The 14161-nt window shown below is 38.4% G+C and overlaps 1 protein-coding gene and 1 long non-coding RNA gene across 2 annotated transcripts in view; one reads left to right on the top strand and one right to left on the bottom strand.

The window, feature by feature from the left end:
• Window positions 1-14161, top strand: part of LOC148160340 (uncharacterized) — a 259172-nt gene that overhangs the window by 148250 nt on the left and 96761 nt on the right. The window lies entirely within an intron of this gene.
• Window positions 1-14161, bottom strand: part of nacc1b (nucleus accumbens associated 1, BEN and BTB (POZ) domain containing b) — a 31606-nt gene that overhangs the window by 14633 nt on the left and 2812 nt on the right. The window contains exons 2-7 of the mRNA XM_014995590.2: window positions 6170-6320; window positions 5065-5307; window positions 4164-4379; window positions 3269-3728; window positions 2187-2484; window positions 100-197 (exon numbers count right to left, since the gene is read on the bottom strand). Of these exons, the coding sequence (XP_014851076.2) occupies window positions 100-197; window positions 2187-2484; window positions 3269-3728; window positions 4164-4379; window positions 5065-5307; window positions 6170-6295 (1441 nt within the window). The 5' untranslated portion in view covers window positions 6296-6320. The remainder of the gene's footprint in view (window positions 1-99; window positions 198-2186; window positions 2485-3268; window positions 3729-4163; window positions 4380-5064; window positions 5308-6169; window positions 6321-14161) is intronic.

Here is a 14161-nt window from a genome sequence, read left to right as displayed (position 1 = left end):
AAAAGCGGAGAATCATGGAAGGTATCGCTTTAACAGCACGTGGAGGGTCTGACAGAAAAGCCAAGATGCCACAAAAAAGATGATATTGTAAAGACTCACATTTGACCGCATGCAGCACTCTGTTGTCCAACGGCTTCCGGCTGGGGTCATTGGTCGATGAGCGGATGCCGGTTCCACAGCTGTTAGCTAGTGTGCTCCTAATCAGATGAAAGGGACACAAAAGATCCCTGTAACCTCTTATTCACATATTTGATTCCATAAACTCTAATCGGTTAATTTTAAGGTACAAAACTATCAATAATGCGGAAAATTTATATTTTATGGTACTTTTAAAGCTTGGAAAGTTCTAAAAAGCTCAAGGGTAGCAAAAGGACAAGGAGTACAACGGTTTCAATTTTCTGGCCCAATCACTGATTTTTAAAAAGCCTGAAAGTACCGATTTTTTTTTTCTTTTTGTCTAAAATCCAGCTAAAAATAGCAACAAAGTCACTAAGTTGGCAACAATGGGGTGACTATTGTTAACAGTAAATGTCTGTCAGTCAGCTTTCTGTTAGCTAATTTTCAGACCTTTGCAGAAGTAGATGAGATCGGTTTCACATTTAAGTATCGGCTAGTCAACCGATTGATTGGTATATCCTCAAAATTGTTTTCAAAACAAATACAATTTAGGGCTGAAACGATTAATCAGATTAATCATGATGAATCGACCATTGGAATATTTGTCAAGTAATTTAGTAATAGATTAATTGTTAACTCTAACATACAGACTCGAAAAAGGTAATTTGCCATATTCACAATTAAGCCAAAACTTAACAAAAAAATGATACATTTTGCATTTAAGATTAAAAAAACCTTTTGTCTGTAAATAGTTTAAGTCCTTAAGTAACCTAGTTTTACCTTCACCAAGTTCAAATTCTGTAATAACAAATCTCCAATTAAGCACCTTTTGACATCCAGTTATTAATCTGCTAATCCACAAAATAATTAACATATTAGCCCTACACTGTTGATGTTATGTCAAGCAAATAGAGCTGAGCTTTTCACGTGATGGTGCTAAGAGTATTTTTCTAGCTGCAAATGGATCCATTACTGCAAATGATAAAGTGTACACTAAAGGAGTGGTGCTATTGAATTTTATCCAATAAACAGGATTTTTTCTTGTTTAAAAAAGAAAAGGAATTATATGTGTGTTTGCATCTCATAATTCTAATATTATATAAAAAAGGTTTATATTGTTAAATGAAAAACTAGCAGAATATGGCAATTTGTTATTGATAAATTGATAGATTAATTGATAATTAAACTAATTACTGAAATGTGGATGTGCATCTGGGATTCTGTTGCAAAAATGTAAACAGTATTGATTAAGATCGATCTACATTTTCCAAACTCTTCTCTCCTTTTTTATATCCAATTAATCGTCAGAAAAATCAATAGAATAATGGATAACTAAAGTGATCTTTAGTTGAAGTCCTATAAAAATTAGGGTGTGCATTTGGGATTATGTTGATAAAATTTAACTGTATTGATTCTGATCAATCTAAATTTTTCAAACTCTTTTCTTTCTTTCCTTCTTCTTTCTGTATTTCATTCTATTTCTTTCTCATGTCCTTTGCAGCTTCTATCATGTTTTACATTTGTTTTCTAACTCCATCCATCTTTCTAACCACACTGATAAAAAGCATCTCCACGGCATAATGCATGTTTCACCATGGGGGATTGCATGATGAGCACTGTTTTCTTCCACACAGCACTTTGCATGTAGACAAAAATCACCTACATGACTATCTTACCATGTTTTAATTGAACACTTTGGCAAGGCACTGTAGTGTTTCTAACATGCATGTGTTACAGAAACATTCTCAAAGCTCTTTCCAGTGAAAGCAAAGCTTTAAAAAAAAAAATAAAACAAAAAGTGGTGATATGACGTGAGATGATTACCAACTACGTTGACCTCAAAATAAATTCACCTTTCATCAGAAAAAAACTGAAAGAAACAGTATTTTTCAAATCAGTCATCAAAACGTTTCATCTTTAAAGCCTTCAAGAAGGTACTTTGATAACGGCTTTTCTTCACTTGATCCGTCTTCGCCTGCTTCACTTTCCCTCCCCCCACCCACTAAGAAAGTTGACAACAATAAAAGGCCTCGGCATCGCAGCAAATGGGAAGGATTTCAGTCACTGACCTGTCAAAGAACGCCGCCAGCAGCCGCCGGAGTAGCACTTTGTGGCGGGTGCCGGCGCTGACGTGACAGTTCATGAGCTGGGCGCGCGAGATGAAGACAGAGGTGCCGCTGACCAGCTCCAGCTTCTCCGCCGGGTCGCCTTCCTCGTACAGCTTCGGATGGCAGCGGTTGCCAATCTGGCTGATGAGCTCAGCGGGCAGCGATGCCAGGTCCTGCCGGGACCGCCCCCCTTTGCCTCCGCGCCCGCCTCCCGAATCGGGGGCCAAGTCTGGCAAAGCCTCCACCCGTTCTCCGACCACTGAAGACGGAGGGAGATTTATTGTTACTGTAGCTGTGAAAATATTTCTTCCTACCTGGATATGAAAAAACATGGCAAATATTTCAGTTCTCCCAAATGTTTTTCAGAACCCTCCCACAGTCTTAGTGCGACAGCTCAGGAGGAGCGCGGCAAATGTCACGGTCGGACAGCAGGAGACCGCCAGTTTCCAAAACCACAAAAAAAAATAAAAATAAAAAAAATTGTAAAAGCATACGTGGGATCAGTGCAACCTCACCGGACTATGCACAGAGTAAAAAAAAAAAAAAAAAAAAGACTGGTTCCCATCTCGACTGCAGGAGGGTTTCAAAAATATATATATTTTTGGACAGAAATAGCACAAAAAAATTCTAAAACCCAACAAATTTTATTTAATATTTGTCAGCTTTAGTATAGTAAAGATGTATATATTTATGCATCCCATTAAATTTAAATTTCGGTTACTACTGCTTCCACTAAACACTTTAAGACAACAGCTGTGACAAAGTGCTATACAAATAAAATCAACAAACATTCAAAATAGGGAAAGAACTGAAGAAAAAGACAATACAATCAATAAAAACTCAAATGGAAATCAGATCAAAACTCTCAAAACAAACCAAACTACCCAGGCAAACAAACCAGAGCAAAATAAGGTGTAAATGCACCCAAAGATTGCTAACTGAGCTGCTTTTTCACTCTGCAACAGGTTCGTTATAGAAGAGTGTTGATGCTACACTTGCTAGCTTAAAACGATCTGAACACATTGGCCTATTCATTTCCTCACCTGCCGCTCCGGCGTTCAGCATGCTGTACATGGTGTACATGTTGCAGATCTGTCTGTACTGCTCTTCGGCACTCTCATCTGCAATCTCGTCCTCCTCCTCATCGTCGTGGTAACTGATTGGCGAGTCACTGGTGTACATGCTGAGCGTCCCCGGGCTGGTGCCTTCGGGGGTGCCGACGTTGTTGTTACTGTTGTGGTTAGTGTTGAGTCCAGCTCCTCCCACTAAAGCGGCACCGCCGCCGCTGGCCGCCATCGCAACACCGCTCGCCGGGCCTCGCCCTGACGCATCCTGCGTCGCTGCGTTACAAGACGAGGAAGAAGAGGAGGAGGACGAGTAGCGTGCAGCCTTCCTCATTCCACCTCCCCCACCTCCTCCAGACCCCCCGCCCCCGTCCCGGTTGGCCCCCTCCCACAGTCGCTTGGCCACGGGGGTGCAGACCACAGAGTAGGGTGAGCCCTCCTGCCGGGGAGGAAGGAGGTACAGCCGGTTAATTATCATCACACCCAGACGCTTTAGCAGCTCATCAAATGCTCACGACTACCAAGGAAACGGAACAAACAGCGACATGTCAAAGTCTGTTGTGTGGGGTGTCAAGCAGTGAATAAAAGAGATTAACAGTTGATGTTATGAAGGTTTGTTGTAGGATCCTTTGAGAATAAAGCACTTTAAAGTTTCAACGGTTCTGTTTCAACTTTTGAATACACCAAAGCTAACGCTAAGTGTCAGAAAACATTTAATTACTAAGACGATCACAACACAAACAGTCCGTGGACACTGAAAAAATGCTTTGTAACCCGTTTACTGTTGAAGTTCTTCAATCATTTTCCCTTTATATAATTTTCTGCAGAGTATAAGAGAATGTAGTGAGTTTTAAGGTCTTTGGTCAGACAGTACCTGCTGCTGCTGAGGGACTTGCTGAGGCGTAGTGGCCGTTTGTTCCGTCTTCACCTTGGATACCAGGGGAAGAGGCGTCAGACAGGAAGCAGGCCTTCCTACAGGCGCTGCAGCCACACCCATCCCTCCCACTGTCTGGGTGACTGGACTCTGGGGCTCGGAGGACGGAGTCTCCTCGGCATGGAGACCCTGGGAGTCACAGCTTGGGGAAGAGACCTGAGGGGATTGGGAAAATGAAAGTTTGATCCATGCACAGTATGTTGATTTTATGCTTTATGATTTAACAGTCCAACATTTTTAGGAGTTTTGTCCTTCCTTCACAATGATTTTTGTGAATGATGATGGAGGGATGGAGGAGAAAAAGATAAACAGATGGATGAATAATGTTTGGAGTCATAGACAGATGGACAGAGAAAATGGATGGATGGATGCATGGGTGGGTAATTTTTGGATGGATGATACATATATAAGTTTTGGATGGATGGACAGATGGATGGATAATTTCTGAATGAATAGAATGATGGACAACTTTTGAGGACAGTCAGACGGATGGATGAAACTTTTAGACAATGGGAGCAGGTATACCATCTTTCCACACTTATCCAGATCTCAGGCATATTTCTACATTTATAGACTTTTCTAGACTGTCCACATACTTTTGCAAACTTAACTTTAAGCACAATGCAATGTTTGTTCCAGATAAACGTTAAATGACAAGCTGGTGAGAAAAGGTTCTGGTCAAGATACATACACTGCTACCTGCAGTGTCACTATCATCAATCAGATATTTCTGAGTCATAACAGCATCATGTGTCAGGACTGCAATTATATTACGGTAACCAACAGTTTCCTTTGAGCATGCTTGCCATACTCTTAGCTCATTCATTCACTCTGAAGTCACCTTGAGGAAAAACTCTGTGCCTTTCTCCATTATCTGTTGGATCTGGAGGAAGCCGGCGGTGTACATCAGCAGAAACTGGTCTCCGATGTTCATGCTGAGGCGCCCCGTGTAGCAGAAGGCCAGAATCTGCTGGAAGCTCTGCGGCTGCACAGCCGGCGGCAGCTCCACCACAGAGCTCTTCCCGCCGGCATTGAACAGATCCCGGAAGTAGGAGCTGCTGGCTGCCAGAACTGCACGATGAGCCTGAGGGGTAAACAGTGTGGGGGTTGTGGGGGGCTCGTCAAGGTTCAAACCACACAGTGATCCAGGCTGAATATATAAACAGACTGATGGAAACAATGTTGGATCCATTTGATTATCACACATTTACTACACCACTGATGGCGAATATGTCGTTTGCCAAAATGCCTGCCAAGCAATTAAGGTGATCAAATTTCATGTTTAGGAGGTATGGTTTTAAAACACACAAAACTGTTTGATATTTTGTCATGTAATAACTACAAATTTCAATATATTTTATTCTATTTCCACCATCGTTTTGGCGCCCACTCCAGCTCAGCACCCCATGCACTGCATATAGTGCATACACACTTTTTGCACCACAGGATGTTTTGGGAGGGGCTTGAGACTCACTGGATATTTTACTTATTTTATGGGCAATTATTTATAATTCTTATCTGTAAAATTGTTAAACGATAAATTGTTTTTTTTCCCTATCACAATTATTTTAGTTCTTTCTGCTAAAAAGAAGGAAGGTTGTTATGTGCCCATCATCTGATGAAAGACTATTAACTTTCTGATTAGATTTGAATTTTGAATCTTAACCCATTTGAATATGCATACAAGTTTGAGATTGTAATGTGACTAAAATATGGAGAAATTCAAGTGCTTTGTATGTAAACCCACATTAAAGAAAGCTGAAAATAATTACTCAATTAAAATGTAAACTACTTCATAATCCACATATTTCATAAGGCAACACAAAAAGACATTGAATTTAACAAAACTTTACAGAAAGTTATTAGACAAAACAACTATTTGAAGTTTTAATTTTGGAGAAATACTGTTAATATACTGCCAAATAAAATATTTAATACAATCTGACCTTAAAGGCATGCCCCTTGACGACCACGGAGACGTCACAATAGAGGCCCTGCAGCCGCTGTTCGTTCAGACACTCCAGGACGTTGTTGCCAAAGTTGGGGATCGCCATCTGCAGCGTCTGAGCCATAACGCTCTGCCCAGGACCACAGGGTCTGCGAAATTTACCACAGCAAGAAAGAAAGTCAGGGGCGTACATGTGGCAAACAAATAGACAAATATTATTGGAGTAAGAGCCAACAACTTTATTTGTAAGAACTTTTCAAAAGAGCAAAACTGAGCAAAAGTGCTGAGCAGACGCCATATTAAAAAATCAACATAAAACAAGCAAACTAGTGGTTTCCCAATGCCGATACCGATGTTGAGCCGATACCAGCGTCAAGTGCTCATACTCATCAATTTTTCTCATCATACTCCATCAATTTTTTTAAAAATGATGATGACATTTAATTGCTTTTAGATTTCATCATCTGAGATGTGTGATTAATTGGAGCAGAGCAGTGGAGCAAACTGCACTTTCTAGTCTGATGGACATCTGTACTTTCACTTCTTTCCTTCGTCTACAAGGTGAGCTGTCTACTTCTCTGTTTAGACTATAATAAGTAGATTAACACAACTGGATCGCACATTCTTATTAAATGGGCCACAGAAGCTCGAGCCACCATCAAATAATTTTGGGCCGACTGGGCTATATATCTAAATTCAAGCGAAAAGTCTTTTGACAAGTGATAAGGTTTTACAAGTGGACAGTGAAGAGACCTGCCTAATGTGTATAATGGGCTTCTTTTGAGCAAGACTCAACACATTCAGTGTTTTAGGTGTAGTTTTAATATCAAAATCAGCTAACATGCTCTTATTTTCTAAATTACTACAGTTAGCATACATAGTATAACTAGCATGTTGACCTATAGTAACATACTCCATTCACCATGGGAGAAAACGTGCTAAAGCTAAAATTAGCTAAATGCTAACATTGGCTACACTCCTGTCAAATCGCATGTGGGCCATCACTAGGGAGGAACGAGGAGCTAAAGGCATGTTGTAGATAGATTACCAAGGGAAGGGTTAGGAGTGGCTAAATGAGGAAGCAAAACAAATGCAGAGTAGACGAGGCGGTAAAAACGACAAAGCAAGAAAAGAAATCTTCAGAGATGAAAAGTAGAGCAAAATGACGAGCAGATGGAAGTGAAGAGAGTGAGACAACTTGAGATAAAGAGAAAGGGTTGCTTACGTGCACGAAGATTAATGAATTAAAAATTTGGTAAACAGCTTTGATTCAAGTCTAGCTTCTAAATAAAAGAGAATTTGGAGGCAACTGGGCCAGTTATATAAGCTCTTCTTATCTTTATCCTAAGCCTGTTTCCTTACATCTGATTCACTTTATAGAACTGTTTGGCGGTTTTTGCCCTACTTTGACATTTATTCTGTCAGTTCTTCTAAGCGAAGAACAAAAACTGCTTACATAACTTGTCTATTTCACTTCACCACAGAACAAAAGGGTCTCTGATCAAAAGGAAGGAAACCGTAGATCTCCCAGCGAATAATATATCCATCATTAAAGCGTCACTTTAAAATGGACTGTATTTTTGTTTATAAATGCATAGCACATATAAACTAGCTGGGAACAGAAGTAAACAGCTGGGAACATAAAGGTGAGTCACAACGCCACTGAACAAATACGTCATATGGAAGATTGTGGCCTCCAAGCAATGGATGCAGGCCAAGTTCGGCAGACACCAGCGAGTATTTGGAGCACAGCAATGATGCGTTCTATCTGACCCCGCTCCAACCCCAAACATCCCACTAATCTGTAATAATATTTAACTGATTAGCCTTTCTCTTCCACTGGGAGCAAAACTCACTCGGATAAAACCCTGCAACCTAAGCAGCAGGCTTCACAGATTTATTCAGATCTTCTTGTATTTCCGGCAAGTGGCGGTGACGAGACCTGCTAACTGAAATTCACAATTTTCACAACTTATTGTCTGAGCTTCTACACCAAATTGACTGGAAAAGGACTTAATGATGATAAGAAGCTAATTGAAAAAAGTTTATTTGTGTAGCACAATTCAGCAACAAAGAGCTTTACACAATTAAAACATAACACAATGAATAAACAAAAAAAGCATCATGTTTCAGGCAAAATACAGAGAAGTAATAAAAAGTTGCAGTACAGACGACAATTAATCAATGTTCCAGTTATTATTAATCAAAAGAAACTTTAAACTGGTGGATTTTTTTTTTTTTTTTTTTTTGCCGTGATTTAAAGGGACGCTGTGTTTTGGCAGTTTTGCATTTTTCCTGGAGTTTGTTTCAAATAAAACTGAACACTGTTTCTCCATGTTTGTTTTTGATTCTGGGGATGCAAGTAAATTTCAACCAGAAGATTTGAGTTGTCTGAAAGATTGATTTAAATCTCTAATGTGTTTTGGTTCTATAATCTTTGTGTTTCTAGATCTGGCTGCGACATTAGTCCTTCAATCCTAGAAATGGTCTTTAGGTGATAGAAGGATGACTTTGTAATTGTCTTTATGTGTAGTTGAAGGTTCAGGTCTGAGTCCATCACTAGTCCCAGATTTTAGACCTGATCGCTAGTTTCTGGTTGTAATAACTTAAGTTGCACGTTGACTCAAGATTGTTCCCGTTTATGGTACGAAGATAATAACTTCAGTTTACTATAGATCAGACATAAAACCGCTAGAGACAGACACATTACAAATGATCAAACTAAACAGACAGAAAAAAATAACAGTAGAAGAACGATTCAGAATGGGAAGAGAGCTGTATCAAATATAGGAGATAAGGAAGCTGTGGGAGATATTTCTTCATTGATAATATCTGGACATTTCTTCTAGTTTTACGATTTTTGTTGTGGTTAAATGTTTCGGATCATCTATGAAATTTCAAATTGAAATGTTTCTTTTTAAAAAGGAAGTTTGAATCTATATTGGATTTTTCTCTCATTACCCACACAGGGTCTCATCGTCCCAAGGAGGCATTTGATTAACATTTCCAAGCAAGATCTAAAGAAACCATACACTTTCTCCAACTCTAAGCAAGGTCCTGCCCCTCATTCTAGATGTACGTTTGACCACTTGTCTAATCAAATTAATAGAGTTCATCTAAGTTGGCTGATTTCCTGGCACAGAGCTGGCTTTGAGACAAAGTCTAAACATTTTTAATAAGCCTGAGGTCAGGCCCAGTCCAGAAGCTTAATGTTAGAGTGCTTAATTAGTTCCAAAACCAGTTTTGATGTGTTTGGGAATATCGTCCCATTCCAACTATGCCCTTAGTTTTAACTGCCTCGCTGTCAATTTGATGGAAAGTTAAAGAATTCATGCAATGCACCATTAGCACTGGTAGAGAAACAGACCCTGGCTATGATGCTACGATGGTAGCAGCTAATTTCAGATTTCTTAGTGTGAAAACAGTAATTTTGTCTCCTCCAAACATGCCTGTTGTCATTGTGGCCAAATAACCCAGTCTGTTTTACTGGACCATAAAAGTTTCTTCCAGAAGACATTTGGATCCTCAATGTGAGCAATTAGAATTCCAGCCAAGCTCCTGTGTTAATTTTGGAGCAGAATGTTCTTTCTTCGTTGACATGGATGAAGTTGGCAAACACACAAGTTTCTGAAGCGCCCAGAACCCTAACTCCATAAAAGATTTTACGTACTATACTTAAAGGAATCTGAAACAATTTAAATGAACTCTACCAATTTCGATAAGTAAGTCTGCAACATGCAAAGATCTTGCTAACAGATATAGCAAGATCTGTTATATCTGTTATATCTGTGTGTGATTTCAATGCTAAAGGATATTCAACTAAATATAAGTAGCGTATAACTTTGACTCTTTGTAGATTAAAGATAATTCACAAACTGTGACTTTCATCTAGTGGTTAATTTTTTTTGAAAAACGTGACCTAGTTATTTCATCACCCCAGGGTGAAAATCTCCATACCCCAGGGTGAAAATCTCCACACCTGACTACATCAGCGTTTTAAATATTCTCCACAAGCATGACTGAAAAATATCACCATGAACAAACTGTTGTAAGTAACAGTATAGCACAACTCAAAGTGGTTCAACAAACAGGCGGCATACATCTGAAGTAGAGGCTGTAGGATATTAGAAAATCTTGCAATAGCAACTCTGTGACCTTTAACACCTTAGTTATTAGCACAGTTATTTTTGTCTGATGTGGGCATCTGCTGCCAGAAGACACTGTCCAACTGGCTAAATATTGTACAGTGGACCCCCGGTAATCGCGGGGGTTATGGACAATAACCACCTGTAAATAGCTGAAATCTGCGAGTATTTGAGACCCCCTCTGAAAATGTTTTTCGTCAAATAATTTGGAGTTATATACCAAAGAAAATAATTTGCAAATAGGTGAATCTGCAAATATCAAACCGCAAACAGGCGGGGTCCGCTGTAGTAGCATGTAAAATACAAGTTGGCAACACTTGGGATATATAAGCCCACAAATACTGCACTCCAAATAGTCTTTTGTAATATGAATATTGTACACAATGAAACTGTGATGATAATATATTCACAGTATATTGTTCAGCCTTAATCTGGAGACCATTCCTCCAACACAACACGGCAATGGCATTCAGGTCTAACTAGGTTTTGATACCAGTGGCCACCAGTAACATAATAGCCAATAGCGTGTCAAGTAGCATTGCGGATGTTTCAACTTCTAGTTGTGGTACGAGTAAATCTTCCAGAAATTGTCAGCCTCATCTTAAATTCTTCCACGTTTAGCCATTCACAGAAAAGCCACAAAGCCACCAACCGTAAGTTTCAGAGCAAATTTCTTAAACTAAAATCTTTCTCTAATTGCCTTCTAAACTACCAAGTCAGCAAAAATGTAGCACAAAGGTGACCAAGAGAGGCGCCAAATACAGAAAGATATCCTGAAAAAGGCACAAAAAAAACAGACAAAAAACCCCAATCATAATAAAACAGCATACTGAATCGTGCCATCTTGTTTTCAGAAAGAACAAACACAAATAGATTTACTTTCATCAAAGTTCCTGGAGAACTCATGAAAACAGCTAAAAGTTTAGAAGTGAAGTGAAGCATTGGGGTGAGGGGAAAAAAAACATAAACCTGTCAAAGCACAAACAGATGTGTAGAGCCATCATTTCACAATAACATAGAGTGGAAAGAGGCAGAGATTTAAATTCCTACACAACCCAAATCAGTATAGCAGCATGCAGCTATGCACTGAATGCAACTTTGTTTATGCGGTGGCTTAAATTAAACCCGAATAAATCTGAAAAAAGCACAACAATGTCTCCGTTTGCAAATCTTTCCGTCTCATCCAAACACAAAACGTCTCCTGGGACACGAACTTCAGACACATTCTCACGTATAGGACACATAAAACCATCAAATATAACTCCTCCTGGCTTGAATTAAATTATAAAACGTATACAGGAAACGGGAAGGGGTTTTTTTTTGGTCTTAACTCCTTTAAAAAGCTGCTCCTTGGCTACAAAAGCAAGGCGGTAGTGATGGGAAGCTACTAGGTGTAAACGTGAGGCAGGATGCTGCGGGATGCGCACTCAGCAAACCTTCCCCAGATGAACAATAAACGCTGGGAAAAAATAAATAAATAAATTTGACCGGAGCGTACCGACTAGGCATGATCTGCTGCTTTACGCCTCCACAACGCAGCACAGAGACTAGACGGTCATTAACGTTCTAACAATTTAATCATCAAATAAATCCTTTTAATCAATCTAATCACAAGGCAAAGGGGAGTCAGCAGGAGATTAAACGTGTCTTATTATAACCAGAAAGCACTTCCTCCATGTTTTCTTTTATTTCTAATAATATAATATAATGCAAGATATTACATTACTGTGCTAAACTGACGGGACATTGCGCAACAACATTACACACTCATCATTCAAATGAACTTACCAAGATGAGAGTGCAGTATAACTGTAAGTGCTACATGTTGTGTTTCTTTCCATATTTATTTAAAATCAAAGCAATGCAGTAAGGAAGTCAATTATGTCACTAATTTTACTGTAATATGTTATTGTGTTAACAATTTCAATTCATTTTAGGATATAAAATGGCTTATCAATAAAATAATAATCTTAGTGAAATATTTTTACTTTATGTTGACTAATGAAAATATTTAAAAGTAAAATATTTATATATACTTGTTAAATTTTGGATTTTGTGTTGCAGTTTTCTTTTTGTTGAATTTGTAATCCGGATATCAGCAAAATGATCATTTAAACAAGCTATAACATTAAAAATGTCAGATATTTATTTATTTACATTTTACTGTTAATCTAAAGTGTTTTACTTTTTTTTTAATTTACAACATTTTAATGCTGTGATTTACAGGATATTACTGTGAAATTCAGACTTTTCTTTAGTTTAGTGAGAAGGTAATATATCACTTCTATCAACCAACAGAAAATGAAGAATGAGGAAACAAAAGACTGTTGTTATTTGGAACTTATTTGGAAAGAAATGAAGTTATTAAAAGTCTCTAACCTCTCTCTGATATCTTCATTACGGCTTCCAGCTGTCAAGCCAACAAACGTCCCAGAGGAGTATTTCAGAGGCTGATAGTCGACGTGTTGAAGTTTATAGGTATAAATACAATGTGATCAAAAACTATTTGCCCCCTTACAGATTTTATCTACATCGTCACATTTTCATGTTTCAGATCATCAAACACATTTTTTTAAATATCAAATCAGAGAATTAACCAGAGTAAATACATAATGAAGCTTTTAGATTCTGATTTTATTTATGTTAGTGAAAAAAAGGTTATATAAACCAAACTGGCCCAATATGGGGAAAAAAAAATTGGTGATTAAACATAACCACCCTTTTGTGGTACCAACTGACATTAAAACTTTGCAATGACGGCCAATGAGTTTTTTGTTTTTTTTAGGTCGTAGTGAAGGAATCTGGTCGTCCAACGGCGTCTAAAGTGAAATGCAGATTTTCACTAGAACGCTCCAGAACTAACAACAAGTTCCTGTTTTGTCTTTTCAGTCCACTGACTATTTAGCATTGACACAGATTGGAGAGAAGCTTTCGCCAAATGTGAGATGGGCGTTTGGGTTGCTTTTTGGTGGTTTTCATCGTTTCCTCCCATGGGGGCATTTTAGTTAGCCAGTCTCTTTCTTACTGTTGCACTCTTGGGAATAACTTTTGTAGACCAGTAACATCTGTAACAGAGGGTTAGCCTTGATTTCCTTTATTTTTGGGGTATCAGTCGATGTTTACACAGGAATCTCATCCGTCTATCTTTGTCACTTCCGTAAAGGTCTGAAAATCAACTTTGTCGCTCTATTTTGCAACTTTTCTGACAAAAATAATCAGAATCAGCCAAAACTGGAATCGGGAGATCAGGCTTTTTAACGATTGGTGATCGGCCAGGAAACTGCAATCGGTGCACCCAAAGTAGTAAAATAGCATAAATAAAAAGCACATCAGACCAAAGATATTTCTGTCATAGAGAAGATGGCACTAAAAATGACAACAAAAGTGACAAAAAGTAGAATGCACACAACAAAGTTGGGAGACGATGCATGAGGCTGCCGACAACCCCAATGACACAAGCGGAATAACTCAAATAATCGTTCAAAACTTAATTTTATATGGACTCAGGTTATTTTTTTGTCCACTAGTAAACTTTGTTTAGTGTTAATTTAAACTGATTTTAACTTTAAGTTTGTCTCACAAAAGAGCAAGAAAAACAAAATCTAACAGGGCCAATATTTTTTTCACAGCACAACATGTGCAGTCATAAAAATAATAATAAACAGACAGCTGTACAGACAAAGCAAGTGCAATAAAAACTGCAAAAAAAGCTGTTTTTCTTACTGCTTTTAAAATATAATAGATTTATTAGTAAAATTAGACGTTTATCTGTTGCATTTATTTACTGTTATTTTTGGTGGATGAGGGTAACAATATGACGATGTTTAATAGTTGAGCTATTGGCT

This window comes from Poecilia mexicana, unplaced genomic scaffold (genome assembly GCF_051168715.1).
Source record: "Poecilia mexicana isolate PSO_F unplaced genomic scaffold, ASM5116871v1 scaffold_2, whole genome shotgun sequence".
In the NCBI taxonomy this organism is placed as follows: domain Eukaryota; kingdom Metazoa; phylum Chordata; class Actinopteri; order Cyprinodontiformes; family Poeciliidae; genus Poecilia; species Poecilia mexicana.
Note: the sequence above shows the minus strand (reverse complement) of the source record. Positions and strands in the feature narration are given on the sequence as shown.